The sequence below is a fragment of the Chiloscyllium plagiosum genome, chromosome 20 (assembly GCF_004010195.1).
Source record: "Chiloscyllium plagiosum isolate BGI_BamShark_2017 chromosome 20, ASM401019v2, whole genome shotgun sequence".
NCBI classification, from domain to species: Eukaryota; Metazoa; Chordata; class Chondrichthyes; order Orectolobiformes; family Hemiscylliidae; genus Chiloscyllium; species Chiloscyllium plagiosum.
In genome coordinates, this window is record NC_057729.1 from 29767824 (window position 1) to 29784059 (window position 16236).

Below are 16236 nucleotides of genomic sequence, written 5' to 3' on the forward strand. Positions count from 1 at the left end.
ATTGATACCAATGCACACAACCACCTGATTTTCATCCTTCCACCCCATATTTATCTCCAGTGCAGAAGTTGGCACTGAGATTTCAGGACCTAGGGTCAGAAAATCATATTTACCCAATAACTATATTGTTCCCCGCTACAACTGCATTCTTTCATGTAACCCACTTTTATGGCTCCCTGCACAGGGGTGCTTTGGTCAGTTTGCACATCCCTCCTTCAGTCCTTGCTCTCAGCCACACAAGTTTCAAGAACCTCAATGTACTGGACAATTGCATTAACCAGAACAGACCAACAGGATCTTGGTTTAATATGTCACACAAAGCACTGCATTTTTGAAAGAAATTGCAGCACTCCTTCAGTGTAAATCAAATTCCAGACATTTGCAAGTGTTTAAGCCTTGCTTGACCTTGAACTGAGGGCTATCTACTGCCTGTTGAATTGGACTGATAGACATTCAAATATCTCAAGTATTACACTCAAAATTTACAAATTACTACTTCCATTTTCATTTGTTACTTTGAAAGATTATCAGGGTTAATCAGAATAACTACTGTATATGACAACATTACTCAAACAAGCCACTAGTTATAACATATTAGATTTTTTGAAGGTATCTGCAGGTTTATTTCTGAGTTTCCAAGGTTTGAAAAGAAGTGCTCTGAACGGCAGTATGCACTGAAGTTCCTTTGACAATTACATGTAATACAAAGAACTAACCGCCAAATGTCAAAACTAAAACCTCCACTGCCACCTGGTGGTTAAAACAAAATTAGAGAAAGAAAATCACTAGCAGACTGCTGTGTTAAGGATGCACATTCACAAAATCCATTAGGCTGAAATATATTTTGACATTTAATACAATATTTTCCCCACTCACAGTTTTGATAGTTACACAGCACAGAAATAGATCCTTTGGTTCAACCAGTCCATTCCGACCACAATCACAAATTAAACTAGGCCCACTTGCCTGTACTTGGCCCACATCCTGGCAAACCTCTCTAATTTATGTCTTTTAAACGGTGTTAACTGTACCCACCATTTCCTTTGGAAGTTCATTCCACAGCAAACCAGTCTGTGTAAAAAAGTTGTCCCTCATGTCCTTTTCAAATCTTTCTCCTCACCTTAAAAATTTGCCCCCCAATTTTGAAATCCCCACCATAGAGAAAAGATACTTACTATCCACCTTATCTATAACCCTCATGATTTTAAAAACCTCCATAAGGTCATCCTGCAACCTCTTGCCCAAGTCCTGCCCTTGTTTGTTTTACCAAAATGCAATACCTTGCTTTTATCCAAATTAAACTCCATCTGCCACTCCTCAGTCCATTCACCCAATCGATCAAGATTTCTTTGTATTCTTAAATAACCTTCTGCACTGTCCACTAAACCACTAATTTTGGTGTCATCCGCCAGCTTACTAACAATGCCTTCTATATTCTCATCTAAATCATTTATAAAGCATTTGAACGACTGGATACTACAAAGTCAATGGGCCCTGTCAACCTCACAGCAATAATCCCAAAGTCTCGTACTTCAGATCCAGCTGCGTCCCAAGACAAGCTGTTCCAGTCAATGGGCATCTACTTGACAATGTAAAAATTGCCCAAGAATAAAACGTGCACAAAAAAACAGAACAAATTCAATCTAGTCAACTGCTGCTACATTGGTCTATTCTTAATCAGAATAACTACTGCATATGACAGCATTACTCAAACAAGCCACTAGTTATAACATATTAGATTTTTTTACTGTTATCAGACAACACTTAGCAACAGCCTGCTCACTGATGCTCAATTTGGGTTCCGTCAGTGCCATTGGCCTCCTCACAAGAGCTGAAATCCAGAGGTCTGAAGAAAGTCACTGACTCTTGCACCAAGGCAGCATTTGACCAAGTACGGCATCAACAATCAGGAACAAGACTAGAGTCAATGGGAATCATAGGGAACACCCTATATGCTGGCTAGCATCATGCACAACACAAAGGAGAATGGCTATGGCTGTTTTAGGGCCATCATCTCAGTCCCAGGGTATCATATCCTCAGGATGGTATCCTGATCCCAACAATCTTCAGTGGTTTCAACGACTTTTCTCCATCATATGATAAGATCTAACAATGTCCTCTGATGACTGCATAATGCTCGGAACTTTATATAATTCCTCATGTTCAAATGCCAGGAGTTGACCATTTCCAACAATGGGAATCTAACCGTAGTCCTTTGGAGTTTCAATGGTATTACTAGCATTGAATCCCCAACTGTGAAAATCCTGAGATTACCATTATTTAGAAACTAAAATGGACCAGATATTTAAATACTGTGCCCATAAGAGCTGGCCAGAGGCCAAGAATTCTGCAATGAGTAACTCATTTACGATCTCCTCAATGCCATCAACAATCTACAAGGTAGACATCAAGAGTGCGATGGAATGTCCTCCACTTGCCTGGATAAGTACACCTCCAACACCACATGAAACTTGACACAATCTAGGATAACCTGTCTGCTTGGCTGACTCCTCTGGCATCACCTTCAACATTCACTCCCTTCACCACATATGCAGCGTTAGTGACGAACCATCCACAACATGCACTGTGGTAACTTAGCAAATTTCCATTGAGAGCACCTTCCAAATCTGCAATCTCTACTATCTAGAAGGACAGAGACAGGAGATGCAACAGGAATGCTTACAAATGCAAATTCTCCAAGTCACACATCATTCTGACTTGGAGCGATGTCACCATTCACTGTCACTAGACAAAGTCTTGGAAATCCCTCCTTTCCATCATTGTTGTGCCCCTAAAGGCCACAGACTTTAACAGTTTAAGGCGGCAGCTCACCACCACCTTCTCCAGGGCAATTAAGGATAGGCAATAAATGCTAGTCCAGCCATCTACTCCTACATCCCATGAATGAAAATACAAGGAAATAACCAACAACATTTTTCATGCAAAATACATATTTTTTTGCTCGTCAGTTTCCCAACAATGTACTAGTGAGACACATTAAAAATGTTTCCAACATATTCAGTATTTTTATGTGACACATATTTGAACTAACATCTGTAGAACAGCATGATTCATCTCCACTTCTCCGTGATTAGATTTTTCAGAACAAGAAGATACACAAAATCAGTAATGCTGTCACAACATTAACTAATACATTTAGTTATTTTCTTAAGATCATTGAGCTCTGAATATCCTAATTCGTCTTGATTTGATTTATTGTAGTCACATGTACCTACATTTTATTGTGATACTGTTCTGATCCCAGCTGATACTATTACTGGCCAAATCAGTTCCCCAACTGAAATCTCAATCAATAGATCAGTTTGTTTCTATTTTGGTTTTAATGAGGTGAAATGCCATTACTCTCAGAATCATTATTTTACAATACTCTCAGAATTTCTTCTCTTTCACATCTATAGAGCTTAATTTCTTAAACAGGGCTTCAATTCCTAGCCTTGAAAATCTGATAGCATCTTTGAGGAACCTTGATACAACTGAACCCAAGACTTTTTCAGCTTCAAATAACTCGAGAATTTTAACCAAACACTTCTGGGCTGGAACTTCAAAATGAAACTGCTTACACCAAGTTAATCTGCTTTATTTTAAACTGTTCCTTTTGCAGGAAAGATTATTTCCAACGTACAGCAACAGCCTGGATTTCTGCAAAACCCACCAAACTAAAATCTACAAACTTTATTCCAAGCTTTGTATATTTCCCTAATCAAAACAGAATCTCTGATCTTCTAAAGTTGAAGTCTATTGTACAACTATTGACTTTACTTGCCATAAAAACTCTTCAATAAAAACAAACTGCATTGTATACTAGGAACTCTGTCTCATATTTTTTTTAAGAAATCACCGTGACTATAGAAACACTTGCAAGTTATTCATTAACACACTCCATCACACAGAGTCCAAAACCCACAAACCACTAAGGAAAATCCAAACACAAACTAAATAACAGAATATATATAAATCACACACATTATATTACAGCAGTTACATACACAGGTATACTGACCGTCTGTCTGGGATCTACAGATGTGTGTTGTTCTCCAGTTTGTAAATGTTTGGCAAAGAAACTATCTGGTACAGGCGTCAGTTTCTCATAGCGAGGATTTCGTTGACGTTTGTTACGAGCATCTCCAACTTCAGGGATACTTAACCATTCTTCTTCTGTAACTTCTGAAAGTTTTCTCTGAAGAGAATTTTTTTCAAAATGTGTTACATAAACTTCAAAATATTCCTAAAATTGCAACATAATTTACTTATAAATTAATCAATCCATAAGAAGTGCATTAGACCCCTAACACATTCACACCAGAGAGAACACCTGTGGACGCTCTAGCTCACTTGGACACCCAATTTCAGCTGTCTCCTCAAGTTGAGGCAAACTATCTTGTCCACAAAAATAAGGGAGCAGGTCTAACTAAGACATTACTGCACCACTCTCTTGCAATCAAACTCAATCTCTTAACTGGAATGTTGCATTGCACAGAGAAGTCGATAAACTGGGTAAAAGGGGAAAAGAAAAGCCTTAGTTTCTGTTGAAAGACAAGACGACTTACCTTCAGATCAGAAAACTGTTGCTGGATTTTTGGACGTTCCATACGGTACTTTTCAATTTCTTCTTTTTCCCGTTGTTCCCTGTTCAGTGAGGAGATGATTGTAAATTCAAAATGAACATACTCCATACAAAATACTTACCTTCTTGAACAAATTTCCATTAACTACAAGAAATATAGTAGAAAGAAAATTAATTCAAAACGTAACCTTTTAAATCAAACTTAATTTGAAAAATTCATGCATTTAACTAATGTAGACAAGAAGTTGCTGCAATTAAATGGTCTAAAGACTTCTCAAATTACCATACAGCTTCCACTGAAAGGACATACGTCGAGGGGCAATTCTACAGGAACCAACATTTTAATAAATTCTTTCAACTAGTTACTTACTTAGCAACATTTGCTAATAAACACAAGAATAAGGATATTTACATTAACTAATATGTGACAATGCTCAAGCAGGCTGGTATATAGAACTGATCTTTAGCTACTAATTTGGTACCTATTCCATTGGTACCAACATTCAGACATCTCCCCTTGAGGAAATTATATCAAGCATTAATTGAATTAACAGTCAATTCCAGGCTCATTACTATTTCTGTGTAACTTTTTCTACAACTGTCACCTTTTGTGGGGATAGACAACATTATGGGCCAAAGGTAGGTCACTACTACTGTGCACATTAATTGACCCTTAAGCTCAGCACAGGAAGCTTAATAACTGGTAGCATTAATGCATTTTAGTGACATGACAGCTATTAGTGAGCAACATTCAAACTCTGGTCCTGAATACCAGAAAATATAGATTCTCATTCTTACATGCACCGAAATCTTGGGAGAATTTTTTTTTGAGAAACCTTGCCTTTTTAAAATCTCTTCTTCTCTCCCTCAATCCAATCTTACTATCCAATTTATCTTTCAGTACCCAAGATGACATGAAATTTATCCACTCTAGTATATTCTTAATTCCTCCACTGCATATTTCTCAATATTTAATTCTCACTGGTTAAGAGGTAACATTATTGGATCTGATGTTCACTATGGTTTCTATTGGTGTTCCCCAGACATTGTTAGTTCACACTTCCAACAACATTCAGAGTGAAAAAAACTAATTTTGAACTGTGTGGTGCAGAAACAAATCTAAACAACAGATATGCAAGCACTGCAGCAACCTATAGTCCAGTATCTTGATTAGATTAGATTCCCTAGTGTGGAAACAGGCCCTTCGGCCCAACAAGTCCACACAACCATCCAAACAGTAACCCACCCAGACCCATTTCCCTCTGAGTAATGCACCTGACACTATGGGCAATTTAGAATGGCCAATTGACCTGACCTGTACATCTTTGGATTGTGGGAGGAAACTGGAGCACCCGGAGGAAACCCAGGCAGACATTGGGAGAATGTCTGTGTGGAGTTTGCACAGTCGCCTAAGGCTGGAATCGAACCCGAGTCCCTGGCGCCGTCAGGCAGAAGTGCTAACCACTGAGCCACTGTGCTGTCCCATCTTGTGGATACAATTGTTTTGTATGCTTAAATGAAGAGTGTTATACCTTGCATCTAAATGCGCAGCACAAGATCTTTGATTGTTGGAAGGAAATGCAATTAAAAAGCTGCAGTTAATATTGATCCAATATTTTGCACAAAGCAAAATTTGCTTTGCACTGTACACAAAATTTTATCTTTTACAAATCAGTGGTAAATATTTGACAATGCCTTGAAATGTTGTTCACATTTCAGCTACAGTATTCTCATGAGTTTCAATGTATCAAATTTCTGCATTCAAGAATAAAATAATTTATTAAATTATCCATTCATTATGGATTTCGATTAATAATTATCTGTGTCTTCCCTGTTTAGTGTCATGATGAAGCAGGGAGGAGGTAAAGTCAATAACTAGGGAAGCTGCAACAACGTTAATGAATACATTACTAAAATTACAGAATGGACACATTAATTTCAAAAACATGAAGCATTACATTTTGCCAAGAAAGACAACATTATTTGGAAAATTAGCATCTAAATGAGGCATGGGAGCAAAGTAATTTGGAGGAGCACATATACAATCGCTAAAAAATAGTAAGGCAGGCTAATTAGATAATAATGAAGGCAACCTACGTGGAGAGCTTATTGCTAAAGATGTCAAACAGAAAAATCGATAATTCGGGCTAAAAATTTGAATCGAAATACCATTTTCAGTTCTAGTTGCTGGGATGCATAGACATTTCAGAGGGTGCAAACGATTGCAAAGGATGAAGTCAGAACTGCAAGGTTATACATATTGGAGATAATGAATAGGCTGGATTTCTTCACTTTAAAAAAAGGGTTACCTACTAAATCATAAATATTGGAAGTCACCAAAAATGCAAATAGGAAATTCCAAATAAATTTCTTTATCCAGAGAGGTAAGATGGCAGAACTCATTCCCCACAGTGAGTGCATAGTATAGACATACTTGAGAGGAATTTGTGTAAGAATGACAGATTTAGAGGGGCATGCAAATCAACTTGAGAGAAAAAAGGGGAGAGGGTCCAAGTACAGCTTGGACTAGTTGGGTCAAATTGCCTGTTGCTGCTGTAAATTATATAAAATTTTCATACCTTCTGTCTTTCCTTCTTTCATCCATTCGCTTGTCCAATGCAGCATAGATTGCATCAGCTTCTTCATCATCTTTTTCATATGGGCCACTTGAGAACAAACTTCCAGCATATCCATTAAACTTAAAAAGAATATAATTTATTTAATATCTCCAATACATCAAGTGAAAACCATCAGACAATGAGATAAGATTTACAGTTTTGTGATTTATTGTGTTGGTAAGGAAGAATGCTGAATGTACAATGCTTCCACCTAAGTATATCAATCTTGATGGCAAACGGAACTGAATTTTCACTCAAATATGTAACTGAAAACTATTGAGAAAACATTAAAATATCATTACGGATTCCAAAAAAAAAGGAAGTTGGGTTTGAATAACCTTACTGAATACTTTGAAAATAATTTTAGATAAGGGTAATGCTTCAGATGTAGTATGAAGATAAAATATTATGGAATTTGGAACAGAAAAACATTATAAATAGGAGCAGGAATAGGCCATTCAGCCCCTCAAGCCTGCCCCACCAGATGATTGTTAATCTACCCCAGACCTCAACTTCTCTTTCATACCACTTCCTCATGAACCTCAACTCCTTGATATTACAGAAACCTATCTACGTCCATTTTAAACACGTTCAGTGATCTAGCCCAGAGTGTTGTGGAGGACAGATAATTCCAGAAATGCACTATCCTCTGGGAGAAGGAATTCCTTTTCTGCTGGTTTATAAAAAAATCCCAATTCTCTCAATTCCTCAGTTTTGGATTGGTGTAATAACTGTCTTATGTTTATGCAGTTTTAAATGTGGACTAAAATAGGAAAATAACTGTTGTCAAACGATTACTGCACTTTTCAAAAGCAAATAACCTGAAAACAATTGTAGATTAGATTCTCTACAGTATGGAAATAGACCATTTGGCCCAATTAATCCATACCAACCCTCTGAAGAGTAACCCACCCAGACCCATTCCTCGACCCTATATTTACCCCTGACTAATGCATCTAACACCATGGACAATTTAGCATGGCCAATTCACCTGACCTGCACATCCTTGGATTGTAAATACTGTTTACATGGCTGCTTGCTCAAACAGTAGCGTAAGGCAAGTCCAACAGACAAGTTCAGACTAAAGAGTGCATTCAAATGGTTCTTTAACTGGAAACAAGTAGCTAATTGGTCTGCAGAACAATGAGTAGCTAGCAATGATAAAGGCTTTTTGACTACCACCAACTTTGTGATTGACTCCCGGTAGCTGAACAGCTTGGGTTTGTGAATGTTTTAGTAGAAACCACTGGACCTCTAGCGGAGAAGGAGCTGTTTTTGTTCTGCAGTAAAAATAAACATTTCAAGCCTGAGGGTAGCCAGTTTATTTCTCCTTTCTTGTTGCAGTAAACTGTGACTTTTAATCCATAAGTCAAAGACCTTTATAAACGTGAACCAGATTGCCGGTGCTTCTTGCAAACAAGCGAAAGTATCTGGAAAATGAGATTGAGAAGCAGCAATCTGATCAGTAAGAGGATTTTTTGGTTATCCAGGAAGAATGGCACTAGTGGACTGCCTCTGAAGTTTTGCTCACCACCCATAGCACACATTGACTTGAATGCCTGTCCTGATGTGTGTGTACAGCGGGGAGGAGTTTATAAACGGTCTTGAATTTTCACTAGGAAGAGTTGCATACCAATGGTTTAGAATTGTTTGTCTATAGCTATAATATGTTTATTTGTAACAAATAGCCATTCTTATTAAGTATAGAAAACTGGTCCAATGCTTTCTGTCAACTTGGATCTGAAATTGGGGTATTCTGCATACTGTTCAAAATCTTTAATTTTTGTGATGACTCTGAAAATACCAGGTTTGATTTCCTGCAATCGATCCTACTGATATATTCCTTAATACCTTTGTTAACCACAAGTAATTGATTCTTGTCAGAGTTCTTTTCTCGGACAAGGATGAATTTTGCCTGATTGTAATGAAAAGTATACCACAGCTTGACCACCGACCCTCCCCGTAATCTATTTTCCTGGCCATTTCAGATAAATATTTTTTCATATGTCTCTAACTGTCCTTACTTAATTTGAGAACACTAGTTGGATACTTGAGTTATTTGCCTTCAAACTGGACTTGAAACTTCTACCATATTGCAATTGCTACCCGCTCATCACCCACACCAAGATTTTGTTTTATTACTCCTACTTCACTTCACATTACTAGAGCTCATATAGCCAGTTCCCACGTAGGCTGTACACTGTACAAATTTGTCTTTCATGTTTGCCTTGCTCATTTGATTTGTCCAGTCCATATCCAAATTAAAATTAACCATAACAACTGTTGTGTCCTTCTTACACACCCATTATTTCTTAATTTATATTTGACTCTCCAGCGAGGCAATTCTTCAGGGGCCTTTGGATAGTGCAACTTCTTTCCCTTGTTATCCCTATTTCCACCCAAACTGATTTCACATCATGAGCTACTGGACCTATATCACAACTCACCACTTCACTAATTTTTTTAGATATACTCGCCCAACTCCTTTTCATCTATTTTCTGGAACATTGAGTATGCTTGAATACTGAGTTCAGGTGACAATAATATTTGAAAAACTTTAAAGCATATAAAGTCAAAACTTTAGAAGTCATCCTACACAAATGGTAGCAAAGTAAAGAAAAGCACGCTACGGAATGAAACAAAAACAAACACTTCCAATTGGCTTACCACATCAAAAATATGTTATTTTTGTAACTTCTAATTTTCCTGCATCTTCTGAAGCAAACATGATATTTTTAACTTCATCTTAATATTCTTTATTACAAATACACTGTTTATTACCTCATCATAGTTAGTGTCATTCAAATCTTCGTCATCATCATCTGCCTGATTTTTTTTCATTTGATCACCAACAGTCCTTTTTCCTGGGGGAGCATGGCGGTCATCAACTGGGTCGTTGGCATCTCGAGCAGGACCAATATCAGAACGTGTTGTGAAACCAGTGGCACTGAACAAGAACAAGATTTCAATGAACAAGTAGGTCACAAACAAATAGACAGTTCATCAATGACTTTGTCTTGAGTGGTCAACATGGACTCTGTTTCTTAAATCATGCAATTTCTTTTTTTGTAACACAAGTAATGCTTTATCTGTTAGGAGAGGTGCTTTACTTGTAATTTTATTTCAACTTGGCACATTTTCTGTACAATATATTTTTAAAAATCAAATATCTGTATTTTCATTATTAAATACTGCACGCTTTTTAATTGATCCTTTGCTAGTATACCCTCCCAGACTACAATCTTGAGAAGTCTCTTAATGCACATACGTTTAAACAAAACTGGTTATCAAACTCATGAAATCCACACAACTCAATGCTATTTAGGGTCATATTTACTTCCAGGCTATTAAAAATCTTTGCATGAGATGCACTCTTCTTTTAACATGCCACTGTCAAAACCTTTGGTCACAAAACTGTTTTAATTCAATTTTGCTTTTCTATACGATTTGCCATATTGAGACTGCTGGAGAGTTGTGGAACAAGTATCTTGCAACAGTGTTGCTGCAATAAAACTCCAAGTGACATGTGGCCAGACGATACACTTTGGAGCTTATGCGTCCTAAAGACAGCTAAACTTCAGATAGAGCTAAGCCAGATGAAAGCACAGCTTTAGCATAGGCAAGACCAGAGACATTAAAACATATTTGGTACAATCAAAATGTTATAAAGGTGCCAAGGCCCGTGATGTACTGCAGCTGCACAATGTGGAAGCTTGTGGACACCAGTGTGATAAAAAAATCTGTAGTCAAGAAACTTTGGCAAAGTCTGAGCTTCAGATACTATCATGCCTCAGAAAGAAGTAACATCACGTAGACATTTTATTTCAGGAAGTATTCAGACCTTGTAGTTCCACGTTGATCCGTGGTACAGGAAAGAAGGGTACAAATACATGTTGAAACGTCAGCTGTTGCAATTCTTCAACAGGCTCAAGGTTCTTGCATTTTGTTTGAAGGCATAACAAACTGGTGATGGCATCATGATGCATGGCAGCCATTCAAATGATGAGATTAAGTATAAACATCGTGGTAGTATGGGACAGCACAGACAGGGAGGCCGACATAGTTCCCCGTAACCGGGAATGAGAATCTGAAAGACTGCAATACCTGTCCGGTGCCAGGGTTTGGGACATCTGCCCCAGTGGAAGGTAACCTATCATGGGACAGGCAAAAACCAATTGATATGGTCCACATAGGTACAAGGACAGAGCGGTTCTGCACAGGGAGTATGAGCAGCTAAAGGCTAAATTTAAAAACCAGAATAACAAAAGAACAGAAGCAAATTGGTGTAGGGAAGTCAAATTAGGGAGTTGAATATGTGGCTCAAAGATTACTATCAGAGAAATTAGTTTCAGATATTGGGGTACAAAAATTGGAGATGCTTTCACTTGAATTGACTTGGGTCTAGTGCTCTGGCAACTTATATACTAGGTCAGTTTAGAGGGCTTTAAACTAAATAGTTTAACAAATTTGGCTAACTAGATTAAAGGTAGATTGGAAGATTAGTTCACAGTGTGCTTTGGGGCAGTTTCTGAGAGTAGCACATTCTACAGCCAGCCAGACAGCAGACTACTCTGGATCTCAGTGTGCAATGAGGAAGGATTAATTAATGACCTTACAGCAAAGAAGCATCCAAGTAGTAGTGATCACAGCATTACAGAATGTCATATTCAGTTGGAGGAAGAGAGACTGTGTCCAAGTCTACTACTTTAAATTTAAATAAAGACAACAGAGATGGAGCTCGCTAAAGCCATCTGGATAATCAGGTTAAGAGGGAACTCATTAGAGGTGCAGTGGAAGATATTTAAAGAATACTCATAACACTCAGTAAAGATATATTCATAAGAAAGACTCTTAAAAAAAGAACATATTTGTGGCTAACAGGGCAGCATGGTGGCTCAGTGGTTAACACTGCTGCCTCACATCATCAAGGACCCGGGTTTGATGCCAGCCTCAGGTGATTGTCTGTGTGGAGTTTACACATTCTCCCCGTGTTTGTGTATGTTTTCTCTGGTTTCCTCCACAGTCCACAGATGTGCAGGTCAGGTATTTTGGGCATGCTAAATTGCCCATTGTATCTAGGGATATGTAGGCTAGATGGAGTAGCAATGGGAAATGCGGGGTCACAGGGTTGAGAGATGGGTCTGGGTGGGATGCGCTTTGGAGGGGCACTGTGGACTCAATAGCCAAATGGCCTGTTTCCACATTGTTGGATTCATGAGAAAATGGTGCCAAACTGAAGGAAAAAAAATTAACATGAGCCATAATCTTAAAATTGTTCAGATTATGAAGATTAGCAGAGAATGACAAAAAGAATAAGGTTTAGGGAACCTAGAGAATAAGAAAAAAGCCAGCTAGAAATATTTAAAAAAAGATGGTTTGACTTTCTACAAGTATTTGAGAGAGTCTGGAAAAATTAATAATGGAAAGTAAAGAAATTATGGCTGCACTGAACAATTACATCGATGACTTAGATGGAGAGACCAATGCATGTTTATTAAAAATTATTGATCACACAAACATAGGGAGTACAGTAAATTATGAAAAGTACGCAAGAAGTCTGAAAAGGGACATATAGATAGGTTAAATGAGTAGGCATCGATTTGGCAGATACAGTTTAGGTGAAAAAATGTGAACTTGTCTATCTGGAAAGAAGAGTGGAAAAGCAACATATTACATAAATGAAGGAGATATATATAGAACCCGGCAGTACAGAAGAGTCTGACTCTTAGTACCTCAGTACATGAATTACAAAAGGTTAAAATGTAGGTAAATCAAAAGATTAGTCAGGCAAATGAAATGGTTTTGTTTATTGTAAAGAGATGAATTATAAAAAGGGGGGGGGTTGTGAATGTTATACAAGAATTGATGAGGCTACATTTAGAGTATTGCATACAGTTTCAGCCTTATTATTTAAGAAACAATACACTTGCATTAATAGCACCGTAGAAAAAGTCCAACTAGTTGATTCTGGGATAAAGGGACAATGTTATGAGGAAAGATTAGGCAAGTACACATTGAGGCTTATGAAGAATTAGAACCGATCTTATCCAAAAAGTAAGAATATTTTGTTGCAGTTGCAAAGTGTTCACGAGGCAACATTTGAAGTACTGTACACAGTTCTAATTTAAGAAAGGACGTACATGTGTTCAGAGAAAGCTTATTTAACTGATACTTGGGTGTGAATGGGGGATGAACTATTTCTTCTTATTTGAAAAGGTTGAACAGATTGAGACTATACCCACTGGACGCTAGAAGAATGAGGTGATCTTATTTTAACATTCAAGATCCTGAGGGGACCTGATAAGTTAAACATCCTTTCAGCGTCCACCCTTTTAGGAGAGACTAGAACTTGGGACATAGTTTAAACCTAAAGGGTCTCTCATTACGGTGGAGATTAGGAGGTCATGTTCTTAGCAGGTTGACAGCCTTTGGAACTCTTCCTGAGAACAATGGAGGCAGGATTATTGACCACTTTTAAGGCAGAGATTGACTCCTTTTTGAGTAAGAATCTGTCTGTGGTTATTACGACAAATGAGAATATGGAGTTGAGTTCATAATCAAATCAACCATTATTTTGTTATGACAAAGCAAGCTATAGGGGTTATAAGGCACAATCCTGTCCCTCATTCACAGGTGTATATCTATATCCTATGAAACATAAAAACCCCTGAGGGGATTGTCAGGATGGATGCTGAGAGGATGGTTGCTCTTGTTGAAAAGACGAAAACTAGGGGACACAGTTTAAAATATGATGTTGCCCATTTAAGATGGAGATCTTTCATTTCTCTCAGATAACTATTATTTTGTTGAATTATCTTCCAGAGGGAAGTGGGATTTGGATCATTGACAACATTCAAAACTGAGATAAATACAATTTGATTAACAAAGGAATCAAGAGTTATATGGCAAGCAACAGAGTGGAAGTGAAACAATCAAATTAGCCATTGTCTTTTCAAATGTCAAAGCAAGTTTAAGGAGTTGAATGGCCTACTCCTCCTTCCTCGCCTCCGCTCCAGATTCATGTTGACTGATCTCAGGTCAGGAAACAATTGGATAGGATACATTCAGCAATTCTGGATTACGATGTTAAATACCCACATAGTGCACTGACTAGATAAATTAGTCAACATTATCTTGTATATTTTTGATAAATTCATTTGTATTTGTGCATGGCCTGAGGACATGTTGAAAAATATATTGAAACAAATTCACCCGACATCTGTCAGGCATTATTGGGGGATCAGGACTTTGGTACTTGAAACAGATCCTCATTACAGATGCCATATGTTCGACTTTCTAACTGCTTGGTGTCTACACTGCTTGCAGCTCCTTATTGCAAATTGCGAGTGCAAGAAAAAAAAGGATACGACTAAGTTATGTTTGATTACAGTGTCATGTTCCTTAAGAAGACTACTTGCCCAGGTGTGCAATGGCAGCTGACATCTTCGCATGTGTCAAGTTTTTTAAGAATAAAATAGCAGTATGAGGCTAGCATTTTTAAGAAACAATACAGTTCATTGTCTCCCCGACTCTAAAGTAATCTTTCAGGGCCTATCTGAACAGTTCAGGCGATCTGTTCATCAGTTTCAACCCCCCTCTTACATCATGCACTTTGGTGAATTGCGTTGGTCTGTTTACTTACAGAAAGCGCCTTGAAAGGAAACAGGGGAATTAAACTCACCCTCTACCCAAACCCGGCACGTAACCGAGCGGCGCTGGCATGCCCAGGAACGGCTTCTTCTTCTTGTTGAGGGTCCCGGTGAGAGTTGGGCCCCCCGAACCCACCCCACTGGGTGCAGCAGCTGCACCAGCACCAGATGCTGCCACAGTCCCTGCTGCCGCCGCCGCCATCTTGCAACCAAGAGTTTGTTCCAGCAGCCTTTTCGGCAGGCGACGGCCAGAGACACGTGATTATCTCATTAACATATCGGAGCTCCTAGTTTGCATCTTATTAACATATCTGAGCTGCTCTATGATATTGGATATGAAACGGAACAGCAGGTACAGCTACCAGGTGATTGCAATGACCAACCCCCTGAAATATTGGCGGGGAATTCTTGTCTCTAATCTGAGTTTTTTCAGCCAAAACCAATAACCATGATGTAACTGGGATAGATTGTCTCCAAAGGAAAAACAATCATTTTACAAAATGATCATCAAAGTCAAAGTAAGTTTAGATCAGAGTGGTGCGAGAAAAGCACAGCAGGTCAGGCAGCTTCCCCTGCTCCTCAGATGCTCCCTGACCTGCAGTGCTTTTCCAGCACCACTCTAATCTAAACTCTGTTTTCCGGCATCTGCAGTCCTCACTTTTGCCAAAGCCAAAGTGTTAGTTGTTGGTGAGCCATGGGGAAAGACCACCATGTAGGGTACCTCTGCTGAAGAATAAGGGTGCCCCATTCAGTAGTTGGGCCCTGCTATCACCTTAGCTGCAGGCCAAGAGGTCATCTGTAACTATAGAGTATGGTGGACGTCAAAGACTTAATTTGTCATCTGTAAATAAAAAGAGTACAGATCTGAGCAGGTTCATTAACTGATAATGTACCAAAGATTTATTTTCTATGAATAAAGTGTATTTTTGAAATAAGCAAAATTGGGGCAGCTGCCACCAAAATGTGATAGGGAAAGATTACTGTGTAATGTCCTTCTGCTGAAGAATAACACGGGTTCATACAGTAATAGGGCCACACTGATGCCTCAGCTAAATGCCAAGATGTTGATGGTAAACAGAGAGAATGGTGAACAGCAATAACTCAATTTGTACTCTGAAAGTAAAGACCGTATATACTTGAATGGCTTCAACTGTACATGTACCAAAAATTTCTTTCTGTGAACAAAGTATATTTTTGAGATAAATAAAAAAAAATGGGAATCAGGAAGATAATCTTCTGGTCTGGGGTCTGCTCCATGCAGCAGGACAAGACGTGCTCATGTTTCTTCTTCCAGAAGTACCCAAGGAGAGTTCTGTGCTCAGCAGCCTGAAAGGAGAAGATGGCTCAGTAATGTCATATCAGTCCAACATCATGAGGATCAGCA

General features: G+C 38.4%; 1 protein-coding gene across 1 annotated transcript in view; it reads right to left on the minus strand.

Annotated features, from left to right (window-relative positions):
* prpf6 (PRP6 pre-mRNA processing factor 6 homolog (S. cerevisiae)) overlaps positions 1-15085 on the minus strand; it is a 52117-nt gene extending 37032 nt beyond the window's left edge. Inside the window, exons 1-5 of the mRNA XM_043710399.1 lie at positions 14885-15085; positions 9985-10150; positions 7165-7283; positions 4569-4647; positions 4022-4198 (exon numbers count right to left, since the gene is read on the minus strand). Of these exons, the coding sequence (XP_043566334.1) occupies positions 4022-4198; positions 4569-4647; positions 7165-7283; positions 9985-10150; positions 14885-15054 (711 nt within the window). The 5' untranslated portion in view covers positions 15055-15085. The remainder of the gene's footprint in view (positions 1-4021; positions 4199-4568; positions 4648-7164; positions 7284-9984; positions 10151-14884) is intronic.
* Positions 15086-16236: the final 1151 nt, after the last annotated feature.